This window comes from Myotis davidii, unplaced genomic scaffold (genome assembly GCF_000327345.1).
Source record: "Myotis davidii unplaced genomic scaffold, ASM32734v1 scaffold292, whole genome shotgun sequence".
Classification (NCBI taxonomy): domain Eukaryota; kingdom Metazoa; phylum Chordata; class Mammalia; order Chiroptera; family Vespertilionidae; genus Myotis; species Myotis davidii.
The window spans coordinates 4,032,853-4,046,000 of record NW_006285042.1 but is presented as its reverse complement, the minus strand read 5'-3'; the positions used below and the strand labels follow the sequence as shown (position 1 = coordinate 4,046,000).

Below are 13,148 nucleotides of genomic sequence, written 5' to 3'. Positions count from 1 at the left end.
ATCTCAGTTGATTAGAGCATCATCCCAACGCACCAAGGTTGTGGGTTGGATCTCTCTCACTCTTGTTCTCATGCCCACTTCCTCTCTCTCTCTCTCTCTCAAATCAGTACAATTAATTAATTAACTAACTAACTAATTAAAAATTCCAAGGGCTAAAGACAAAGAGAGAATCATAACAGCAACAAGAGAAAAAAAACAGTTAGTTACCTACACGGGAATGACCATATGACTGTCAGCTGATTCTCAACAGAAACAATGCAGGCCAGAAGGGAGTGGCAAGAAATATTCAAAGTGATGAATTGTAAGGACCAACAAACAAGATTACTCCACCCAGCAAAACTATCATTTAGAATGAAGGTTAAATAAAGAGTTTCACAGACAATAAAAAGCTAAAGGAGTTCGTCACCACCAAACCAGTATTATATGAAATGTTGAAGGGTATTCTTTAAGAAGGGGAAGAAGAAGAAAAAGAAAAAGACCACAACAAAATGGCAAATACGTACCTCTCAACAACTGAATCTAAAAATCAAAATAAACGAATAAGAAATCTAATGAACAGAATAAACGGGTGAATAAAATAGAATCAGAGGCATGGAAATGGAATAGACTGATAATTCTCAGAGGGAAGGAGGTTGGGGGTGGGAGGAGATTAAACAAAGATCTTATATGCATATATGATTACCTATGGACACAATAGGGTGGCAAAAGCCTGGGGCAGGGTGGGAACCAGCTGGAGGAATTGGCTGGGCATTGGCTGGGGAAAGAGGGACATCTGTAATAATCTCAACAATAAAGATTTTTTTAAAAAAGGAATGGAAGAAATTTGCAAGTATTAAGACCATGGAATTAGAAAAGTTCTAAACAGGTAATACTTTTTCAATTACAGCACCGTGTTTATTGCACAGTTATACTACTTTAGAGATACAAAGTGATGTTTTCTACTGGATTCCCCTGCTACATCAGAAATGTGATTATGTGTTCTTTTCTTCTCTTTCACAACAATTTGTTTCATAATTAAATGTAAGAGTTATTGAACTAGACAGAAATCATAACAACTAAACTGACCACCCACCCACCAAGAAAAGTTCACTTGAAAATATCCACCTGTGAGATGTTATTCTCACACTTTACACTTTGAGCTCAATGGCTATGATGGACAGAATTGATTTTTCTTAAAGAAACTGAATTCTCTAAACTGATGTGAGGTGTTACCACCCCCAAGCTTAAGCATAGCTGCCAAATGAGCACATGCGAACAATTCCCCCATGCCCTAGGCCAGGAGCACAGGCTTCAGACAGAGACCGACCGGCTGCAATCAACCTCGGTATTTGGCTGTGCAAAAGGTGCGTGTAAGCCTCCGGCAGCTGGCATGTGCACGTCCAGGGGCAGAAGAAGCAAAAGTGAAAAGGCTGGGTCTGAACTGGATTTCTCAACTCACAAACCAGCATTTTGAGAGTAAATACATATGTATTTAAAAACCCACACCAACTCACCTGCCAAATACCAAACTGAGTGTGTTTATTGTTATGCAGTTCTGGTAAAAAAAAAATAATAATTATTATTATTATTATTATTATTATTAAATAATAGCAAGCACTTAGCTTGGCCGCGTGTCTTACGGGCCCCACAAACACCTCTGCCTCCACAGACAGCGTCAGCAGGATATGAGGGGGGTCGTCCAGCCAATACATCTAAAACTACCTGAGTATCCTTTCACGATTAAATTTTAACTAATATTTACAACTGTTTCAATGACCTTACATGTTCCCTTGTTCCCTGAAAACCATCATATCAGCATGTAGTTCAAATGTCTGGCCTCAACGAAGGTTCAATAAAATTGAGTTTTCCATTCCGTCTATATAATTAATGTACTTTCACTGCCTAGAACATTCTCAGCAATTCACATTTTTCCGATCATGTGCGGATCATCTACCAACCTTTCACAACCATAGTAACAAGTCAGGGGAATCACATTTATATAGAAAACTTTTCTATGATTGTACTATTTCAGCACAATGAGGAAACAACACGGAGAAGACGTTACAGGCATTACGAGAATAGCTGCTCAGCTCTGTCAGAGTTGAGTTTCCAACAGGGTTACTTGTCCCTCACCACAAATCCCCAAGGCTCATGGAAAAAACCAAACCTGTTCAAAGACCTTCCTTCAGAGCACAGGTATTCCAGCCATGCAAAGCTTCAGAAAAAAAAAAAACACACTAATTTTTACAGTCCCTTAAGCTCTTTAGAAAAATCCCCACTGATATTTTTTTAAATGAAAGAGAAAGAAGCAGACCAACGACTCCCTAAATACAACTTAACCACTGTCCTTCATAAAGAAAAGCTTCTGAAAGATAAACAAACATGATAATCTTGCTCATAATTTTCATAAAACTGAATCTTGCTAAGCAAGCTTACTTTATCGCAAATATAGCATCTTTTTAAAAAGGCTTGCAGTAAATGTAACCAGGTATAATATTCCATCTTAAATAATTCACTTTCTTTTTATTTCACTCGCCTCTCTTTTCTCCCTTCCCCCTCCCCCACCTCTTACCAACTCTTTCAACCCACAGATACCCATCTGGGCATCAGACCAGGACTTAAACTGTGCCAAATCGCAGTGCATCTGAAATCCTCTACCTTTTTTCACCAGCCAGTGAAAAGCCTTGAGCAGCAGTCGGAAGAAAAGAGAAGGGAGAATTCACGTCAGAAACAGATGATCAGTTTCTCTACCTTCCACCCAGAGGACTGCCTGTCCTCTGGTATTTTCCCCTTTGCTAACTCTTGACAGAGAATGACAAAGACCAGAGCCAGGGAAGGCCAGGACAGATTTGGGAGCAGCAGGACGTATCTCCTACAATTTGGCCCTCCCTTGGCAGCACTACGATGACAACTGGGGGCCCAGGAAGGCTCTCCCTCACAGCCTGGAGTCCCAGCTTTGGTCACCATAAAGGAAGAGGAAGAGGCACGTATAAATCCAGCTCATACTGTGAGAACGTTGTAAGCAATAGATTCAGGCTCCCAATGAAGAAGAATTCCACAAGCAACAAAATAAATGACCTTGTAAACTAGAAGACTCAGCACTATGTGGAGGTCAAATGCAGGGTTTCCGGAGTCAGATCTCCTGAGCTCTAACCCCAGATCTGGCACTTCCTAGCTTTGTAAGGCTTTTTTCATTGAATAAACATTCATTGCTCACCTACTATGAGCTAGCAGTTTGGTCTCTGTACCTTTGGAATTAAATTCTAGTGGGAGGTACATTAATAAATACACAAAACAAGAAGAGTGGCAGGTAGAGATAAGAATATAGAGAAAATTTAAATATACTGATGCAGTCAAGAGTGACCAGGAAAGCTACTTTCTTTTCCTTTTTAATCCTCACCAGAGGACATGCTTTAGAAAGAGTGAGAGAGAGAGAGAGAAACATCAATGTGAGAGAGAAATATGGATCGACTGCCTTCCTTACATTCCCTGACTGGGGATCAAACCCTCAACCCAAGTATGTGCCCTGACCAGGAATTGAACCAGCAGCCATTCAGTGCACAGAGCGACACTCAACCAACTGAGCCGTTCTAGCTGGGCAAGGGAGACATACTTTCTAAAGATCTATCTAGGTCCTAGGAAAGATCTCTCAAACATGGCATTTACATCTAAATCTAAATGACAGCAAGGAGCCCATCAGACAAAGACAGGTGTAAAAGGGATGTGCAAAGGCCCTGAGATGGCACAACTGGGCCTTTGGAGAACTAGAAGGAAGGCCAGTACGGTCAATTACTTCTGTGTGGCTCACATTTGTCGTCTGTAAAACAGTAGTTGTGAGAATGAAACTCTTGACACCACATCTGCACACAGTCTGTGTTCAATAAATGTAAATTGCTGGGATTATCATCCTCCTCACCATCACCAATGTGATACCATCACTGGAAGTGTGCAAGCAGAGGCTGGGTAACCACCGTGCAGGCATGGCTGAGTTATACGGCCTCTAAAATTCTCTCAGCAATTAGGTCCTCAGCAATTAGATCCCAAAAGGTGGAAGAAGAAAGGGTAAAATTGTGATACGCAGGCTTCCTACCCCAGGTACGTAAAGAACACATGGAATCATGCAACAATGTGGCGCTTACCTGACTAACTCATTCAGTAAATGGCCCCTTCCCATCTGAGCGGCTATGATTCGAATCCCCAGCTTGTCAAAATCCCCACAGGTAGCCAGCTGACACACTCTCTTTAGCCCTGAGCGCTACCCTGGTTAGGGGGCTCTCAGTTAAAACTTAACCACAACAGAACTGAGAACATCAGAAAAGGATGCCTTGTTCTCTATTACCAGCTTTAACATGCGTTAGCTATTGATAGGATGAAGTAGCAATGAGCATATTCTTTGACCTGACATGCATCCCAAACCATTGTATTATTTCATGTTTAAAACGTTCCAAACAGAAATGTACACATCACAGACTCCATTGGCTATATGTTTCCACTAAAAAGAAACAACTCTATATCTTGGCCTACTCTCTCACAATATTTACTAATTTGGTAAGCTTTCTGAAGCCCACTAATTCAGGCTGTGAAAGATGCAGTGACTGATGACAAATGACATAGGTGTGTTTAAGTTAGGAAAAGAAAGGTCTCCGTTTACCCCACCTGAAGTTCTTAATAATTAAAGGTCATATTATTTCAAGTTCTTTTCTAACGTTCATTCAAATCGAAGGTAAATGTGGTACAACCATACAGAAATATATGGGGTCATATATCCCCCATATAGAATTAATGGGCTAAATGGTATACACATTTTCATCATCTACCCTTGATAATTTCATACGTCTGTTTAGAAGGTGGAAATAACATAAAAAATGTTAAAACCTCATACACATCTTAAAGCCAAATAATAATGAATGAGGGCAATATAAATAATCCCAATAACTTGATGTAAAATGCACAAATATTTTTGTTACATGAGGCTTTTAGCTTTCCAAATTCAAGTATTTGGGAAGGAGTGAGAATGGAAGAATCTTGATAAACCAAGAGATTAAATTAATCAATTTACTCTCAACTTTAGTTTTTCCCACCTTAATCTTTTCTCCCTCCCCCATATCCAATCTCCAAAAGGAAGAAATCTAGAGAAGCAGATTAGATTTAAAATTCTTCCATCGGAAAACATCCCTTTAAAACAATGAGAAAGCAACAACTTAAGCATAGAACGTGTCCAAGAAGGATCTTTAAAAAAACAAATGCATTATATGTGGATGATTCCTTTGAATGAATCTAAACTAAAAATACCTATTCAATATGTATATTTTGGTATACCAAAAGACATTATCACTGTATGCTAATATTTACCTTAAAAGAATCAAAACCGTGCCTTTCAGAAAGCAGGATTGGGACTAACAGGCCCATTCAAATCCAAATTTATCTACTGGCTCTTGCAACATAATACAGCCAAAAGAATGTGATTCATATCTCAGCTATGCAACAGCTAACTTTTCAATGTGTTTTGAAGTAGGTGCCACCAAGCAAAAAAAAAATGTAACAGTCAGAGCCTTGGCATTGAAACATTCTAAGCAATTTGAGAGCCTTTAAAAATAAGAACTAAGTAATACAGGCTCATTGAAGAACTTTAGAAAATACATACGAGCAAAGAGAGAAAAATAATAATCCCAAAATGCCAAGGTTAACACTATTAACATTGTAGTGTATAATCTGCTAAATTGTTTTAAAAAATAATTTTCACCTAACTGAATTCATATTGCATATATTTTTACTTGACAAAGTCAAGAACACATTTCTATGCATATAGATAGATATATACATATCAGTAACATATTATGAATGTATATTCTTCTGCTTTATGAATATACCTAATATAATTAACTCCACTGAGTTAATGTCTACAATCAGTTCAGAGGCCATACCTACACTAAATGAACAGAGAAGGCTGACCACTATTTCCTAAAATTATTTGTCTATGGCATCCTTTTTTAATTAGAACGTATGCTCTTTTCAAAATACTTTGGGAAATTATGACTTAACCAGTCCTCAATACTGTATTTTTATGGTGTTTCCAATTTTTTTCCTTTTATAAAAAATGTTGTGATCAACTTCTTTCTTGTGCACTTCTGTGTGTTTTAGGAAATAACTCTAAAAATAGAGTTAATAGGCTAATTGGTATACACATGTTAAAAACATGTGATGATTTCTGCCCAACTGTCCCCCAACAGTGTATGAGAATTGTAAGTCTTTCTAAATGGTAATTTTTAATTTAAAAAACAATTTGGAAGCTATGTGTACTCATCATATATGCTTAGCATTTCGAAACTTATTCAATTACTTTTTATGGGCATGGTTAAAGCACATAGTTATAAATATCAAAGGTCTTACTGTAATAGAGGTTGACTCAGACAACTATTTAAGAATATATCTCCTCACAATTTATAGAACATGACCAGCATGGATATGTTAAATTGTCTCACTTTCACTTTCCTCTGTGTTACATGTACATAGTCTGGATATATATTCTTAAGAAAATACTAATAATCCCTTATATCTACATAATATTTTATATTACTAAAATATTTAAAACAAAAAGAATTTTTGAGAAAAAAATACCCTCCGATGTTTAAAACAGGATAGTAAGCTTTAATGTACCTAGAGATCCTTCAAGCTCCACAATAGTAGCTACAAATTTAGAGCCAGGACTGTTATAACCAAAATCTTTACCAATCAACCAGTTCCAGTACCACAGAAAGAAATGTGTATCTTAAGTGTGTATGTCTATTAATTTAGAGCTGATTTTCAGTGCATATTTCTGCAGTTTCATGTACTGAGAAATAAGCTCCTAATATAATATAAACATGATACATGGAGCAAAACAGGCTGTATATTCCTTTTTTTATCTTAAAGTGACAGTGGTTGTAATTTTATACCTGAGACTAACTCTTAAAGTTACTTAAGTATAATGTTCACACCCAGGGTAGAGTTCTGTGTAATTTTCAAAGCTCAAACAAGCTGAGCCTACTCAAAAATATCTCCCCTTGAGCCTGTCTCAAAATCATATTTGAAGCCTTTTTAAAATATAGAATTTATTATTCAATAGGTATGGAGAGGAGCCAGTGCATCTGCATTAAAAAAAAAAAAAAAAAAAAAAAGCCTTCCCAGTTGATTCATTTGAACAGCAGAAAAGCACTTGGTTACATAAAAAGACTGGAGGGGGGAGTGGTATCGTAGGTCCCCAATTTAAATGTTCAGATGAAAACCATTAATCTGTCTTTGTCCGGTTTATTAGATTACCTAGGTGAAAAGTGTACCTTGAGAAGGTTCATAAGAAGTTTCAAAGATGGAAGCAGAGGTAAGAAACCTGTAGGCCTAGCCCTGGCCACTGAAAGGAATCGGGGTAAGGACATATGTGATCGAAGCAAAACTACAGAAGATCCATCCTGCCAGAAACAATGCACCTCCTACTTTAAGCATATATCATCCTTTCAACTTCATACCATAGGCTGAAAGGGGAAAACATGCTCAGCTATATTTTTGTGTTAAAAGGAGTGAGTCTGATAGAAGCACAGCATTCAACTACTGGTCCCAGTGTCACTAAACAATGCCAGTCAGCACAGGATGAGATCAAACTGGGTTGAGAAATTCAAATAGGACAGTCAGAGACACTATGTTACCTTTTATAATATAATACTCCTTTGTCAGAATTATATTTCTCAAAAGAAATTTGTCTCACAAGAACAGTGCAACACAAGGCAAAAAAAAAAATTTAAAAAAAAACACCCTATGTCTTCTAAGTAGTTTATGCATATAAACCTGGCATTTTCTTAGGCTCCCATTACTTACCAGATCGGGACTTAATGATGTCGCTGAACTCGTTCTGTCCGTCATCAGGCCTGGCCTCATGTTCTCCATACTTGGCCATCTTTGCTGAGTTTCAGTAAAATCCAAACACTTTACTAAATCCTCTCTTTTTTTTTTTTTTTTTTTAAGACATCAATACCTAAAGAGAAAAGGGAAAGTAGGGACTTGAAAAAAAAAATAGGTATATACACATGTAATACATATAGTCATATACAGTTATATATCATCACCATTTATTCGGGAAATATTTATTCAGTGCCTGCTATGTATAAGGCACTGATCTGGGAATGGGGATATGGCTATCAAAGAGACACAGCCTCTGCCATCATGAAGTTTATAGATACTAAGCAATTAATTATATAATGAATTCTTCTGATATGCTACAAACATACAAAGGAGAAGCACAGAGTAACATCATCATAGAGCAGAGGAATCTAACCGCCCTGGGCAATTAGAAAAGCCTTCCTTGAAGAAGTGACATTTGAGCCAAGTTTTCAAAACATGAGAAGAATTCAATTAGGTCATCCTTGACTGAATTCAGAATTTTTCAAAATACACAATTTGGGATAATTTGGAAATGTCTGAATTTGGGCTGAATATTAGACCAGTGGTTCTCAACCTTCCTAATGCCGCGATCCTTTAATACAGTTCCTCATGTTGTGGTGACCCCCAACCATAAAATTATTTTCCTTGCTACTTCATAACTGTAATTTTGCTACTGTTATGAATCGTAATGTAAATATCTGATAGGCAGGGTGTATTTTCATTGTTACAAATTGAACATAATTAAAGCATAATGATTAATCACAAAAACAATATGTAATTATATATTCAATATGTGTTTTCCGATGGTCTTAGGCAACCCCTGTGAAAGGGTCGTTCGACCCCCAAAGGGGTCGCGACCCTCAGGTTGAGAACCGCAGTATTAGACAATATTATTGTATCAGTGTTAAACTTCTTTAATATCGGTTAATGGTTGTGTCCTTATGCAAGGAAATGTCTGATTGTAGAAGACACATGATGAAATAGTTTGCAATGAAGTATGATAATATCTTCAACTTAAATTCAAGAAGGACAGCATATATCTGTCTGTACATGTCTATCTATAGGTCTATGTATAAATGTACACAAATACTAGTATACACATGAATACACAGAGACATATGAAATATTGGAAAGTGACAAGTGGGGAATGTAGTTAAAGAATACATGAATGTTTAGTCTTATATTCTTTCTAGTGTAATATTACAGACAGAAAATGACTGTGGCCTAAACCAGGGAAGATGGAAAGAAAACGGGTGGATATGTGGGATGTTTAAATACTAAATAAAGAAGGTGCATAGGATTTGGGAACTGGTTGGGTATGAGAGGCTCAGGATACGAAGGGACAAAATGACTGCCCAGTTTGGCTTGCGCAATTGAGTAGAGGGCGCGTCATTCACTGAGCTGGGGAGTTCTGGAAGATAAGCCTCTGCAGGAAGAAATAATGAAAGTAGCTTGGATTTGCTGAGCTTGAGGTGCCTCTGATGTTTATATGTGGAAATAACAAAAAGCAGTTGGGTATTCAGGTCTGATCTCAGGAATGCTTTCAATTAGATATAAATCTGAATTGTTGTATGCTATGTCATTTGAGAAGGTACATCATATTAATTCTGCTGGGTACAGCTATCACTCAATAGAAATAATTTTAATTTTTAGTAATTAATTAGTCATGAGCATCTTTAGAATTTAAAGAACTAAAGATTCTGTCCTACAATGCCACCTTTTCCTTAAGAATATTAGACGAGTACATTGCCCTAATACCTTCTGGAACACACTGCCCCCCAACACCCAGATAGATTCAGAATTCAATCAGCCACTTGGCTCTATCCGAAGAGTCCCTTAAGGAGACCCCAAATGCAAATTAAATAAATTAATCATTTCATTAGGAATATAACAGGCAACACTTCCAAATATTAAATCTGTGAAAAATGGATGATAATTCACATACTAGTATTACAACATCTATCAGAACCAGAGTTTACTGCTAGCTAGGATTAGACACCTCAATTCTTTAACTCAAGGATGCATCATATGGTATTGTTATTTTATAATATATTTCATTTTGTATGTTATATACTATTATTTTATATATTACTAGAGTCCCGGTGCACAAATTCATGCACGAGTGGGGTCCCTCGACCTGGGTGGCAATCGGGGCCGATCGGGGTATCTTGCCCAGTCCCAATAAGGGCTCATCGGGACTGACCGGCCGGGGGAAGGGACCAGGGGAGGTTGGCTGTGGGAGCGCAATGATCACCAGGGGGCAGCTCCTGCGTTGAACATTTGCCCCCTGGTGGTCAGTGCGCATCATAGCGACCAGTAGACAGGTCGTTCTGTCGACCAGTCATAAGGGCCACTTAGGCTTTTATATAGAGAGAAGATTTTTGTGATATGTAATATTCAAGGAGACATCATGTTATTTCATAATAATATAAATATGTAATATGTAATAATTGTTATATTTTTATCCTTATCAGTCAGAAAAAGGGTGTGTTATAATAATAAAGATATCAAAATTACCTTAGAAAAAAGTTTTGTGTTAAAGAGCTGAAGCAGATGAAAACTGTGTTAGATTCCTAAAGTTGTAGGAACATTGTACTCTCCAGTAGTGAGGAAAATGTGGATTGTGGGTCATCAGTCTGTCAAAATTTATGAGTATAAAAGAGTTTTACATTTTTTTATATTGCTCTACTACTGTTAAGGCTTTAGGTATTATTACGTGGCTACATTTCCTTTTGGGGGTACATGCCTATAAAGATTTGCTGAATTCCTAAGTGCATTTTATTATATTCAAAAACCAAAAACTTTGTTCAGAGGAATGCATATAAAATTTTATTACAGAAAATCAAGTTTGCCCAACAAAATTCTCTTAACCGGAAAGTTAACTATTCCCTTTGAGAAATATTTCTAATGCTCTCCATATAACTGGTCTTAGCCAAAGGTCTTCACTTCAAAGCTTCCCGAAGATCTATCCTACTCCATAAAAAAGTGCACTCTTTACACAGGACTTCAATTCCTTTTCACATAAATATTTGCTGATTGTAACTTTTTATTTTGCCACTCTCCTTAAGATAATTTCTCAAATTTTCCCTGCTTGATCATCAAAATCCCATACATACTACAAAGATACAGAAGAAAGGGGGATAGATCAAGGACAAGGGAAGAATGGAAAGAAGGAAGAAACAGGTCTAGCCACCAACTTCCACTTGATGCCATGAATGGCAGGGGACTCCGTGTTGAGTAACATGGCAAAAAAAGATACCTTCTTCTAAATCGATACATGCTGCAGTGGTTTATAATCGGTGGTCAGGAGACAGAATGGAAGTTTCATCACTAACAATGTGCCTTAAGGTGGCCCTCCATTTTCACATCTATGACACAGAGGGAAGGCCATCTTCCACACACAGCTAGTTCAGAAATAGGAGAAATGAATGGGAGTTGCTTTAGAAGTTTTAAGCCCTTTACAGTTATTGTTACCATTTATTGTTATTTATATGTAATTTATTGTTACCACTGCCCTATGTTTCTGTGCCCTGATAAGGATGTTCACGAAGGTTAGCCAGATCTTCTCACTGAAACCAATAGACTCAACTCGAGGTTCACCAACATTTTCCTGGGAACATGTCTGGCTGTCCTATGGACCTGAAGCCTTGAGTGTGTGTCAGTCAATAAACCAACCTGGGGTGAAAGGATAGGGGATGGCCTCCAAGGGAAAGTTTTAATTTCAAAATAATATGGGAATTACACAATGTACGAATACAAAGATGTTCAACAATGTACAGTTTTGATGGAAATGTGACGCTGATCCTTGGGCAGAAAGTATTCATTCATTTACCCTGGTGACCAAAACCCTCGCTAGAGCTACTGCGAAGGGAAGCCCAGCGGGGAGGAGGTTGCCACTGGACTCCATACCGAGTAAAAGAAACCTCCCAGCGCCAAGAACTGCCATTCACTCTCGGAAGTGCTCCAAGGGAAGGTGAATACTACAGTGATTAATACTGTTTACAGGGCAATAAATTGTATGTAAACACCCAAAGGGAAGTTAAAGAGCTGTCTCATGGGCCCATAAATAAGGGGAATGACTGCGTAAGTCTGGGCCCTCGCCGCCGCAGGGAACTCTGCAGGCTGAAGCCCCCACGAGCTTCGCATTCCTCCAGCTCCCGCCTGGCCCGCAGCACCATCCGCCCGCCGCCGGCGTCCCCCGCGCCCTCCAGCAACCAGCCGGACGGGCCACCCTGGGACCCGTGCAAGTTACTGGGCTATGGATGCGGCTGCTGTCGCCAGGCCAAGGGGCGGGGAGCTCCAGTCAGGTCCCGAGGACCAGGGACTCCCCCAAACTCGTGCCCTCGGGGCCGCACCTACTCTTCCACCGACACCTGGAGAGCCGCGTGGGAAACTGACCCGCGAGGCCCTGGTGACCCAGGCGACCAGATGGCTGGGGAAGAGGAAGCTCACCCCGGGAATCCCAGAAAGGGGCGCCCTTAGGTTAGACCCCGGGCTCCCGTTCGATGTAAAACAAATTGGGTCCGCGGGCTCTAGGAGGTCGGCACGTTTCCTCCCTCCCTGGAACAAGTCCCTTTCCGGGTCTGGGGGAAAGTCTCTTTTAACAGCGTGCCTTCTAAAAGTTGCACAGCCTAAAATCCGTGCTTTGGGCGGGTTGTACGTGGCCTTGGACAACCAGAGCCTCGGATCCGGGGCCAAAGGTAGGGCATGAATGACCTTACCAGCTGCAGAAAGAGATGCCAAGAGTCCGGACCACGCACCGCCCCCTCTCCGGAGCCCCACCCTCGCGAGCAGCGCCGGCCCGGAGGTCTGCACGTTTCCTGTCAGGCAGACGGCTGGGAACTGCTCCCCAGCCCGCCGACCACGCCACCCTCTCCTAGCGGACACCTCCGGCCCCGCCCTCCCCGGCCGGGGCGTGTGTGACAGGCCACGTCCCCTCCTGGCGATCACTGGCCCTGCGCCCTGGCCGCGCGAAGCACGGATGCGGGACTCACCCCGGCAGGGGAGGCTGGGGGGGGGCCCAGCGGCAGCCCGGGACCTGTCGGCGGAGTGAGGATCCTTCCCTACTAAGCGGATCCCCAGGACCTCCTCCTCCTCGCTCCAAGTGTCAGTCATTCTCTGCTCCGCCGCGGGGTAGCAGAACTCAGGTCCCCAGGAAAGTGTACGCAAAAGTTAGTTACATCTCAGCCTCGGGGTGAGAAGGAGCGCGAGACGCGGGTCCCGGGCGCAGGAGCCTCGGGGGAGCCCGTCCTCCCCGC

The 13,148-nt window shown here is 40.3% G+C and overlaps 1 protein-coding gene across 1 annotated transcript in view; it reads right to left on the bottom strand.

Annotated features, from left to right (window-relative positions):
• Positions 1-12,774, bottom strand: part of UTRN (utrophin) — a 461,667-nt gene extending 448,893 nt beyond the window's left edge. Inside the window, exons 1-3 of the mRNA XM_015558521.1 lie at positions 12,612-12,774; positions 11,150-11,294; positions 7,828-7,984 (exon numbers count right to left, since the gene is read on the bottom strand). Coding sequence (XP_015414007.1) covers positions 7,828-7,906 — 79 coding nt within the window. The 5' untranslated portion in view covers positions 7,907-7,984; positions 11,150-11,294; positions 12,612-12,774. The remainder of the gene's footprint in view (positions 1-7,827; positions 7,985-11,149; positions 11,295-12,611) is intronic.
• Positions 12,775-13,148: the final 374 nt, after the last annotated feature.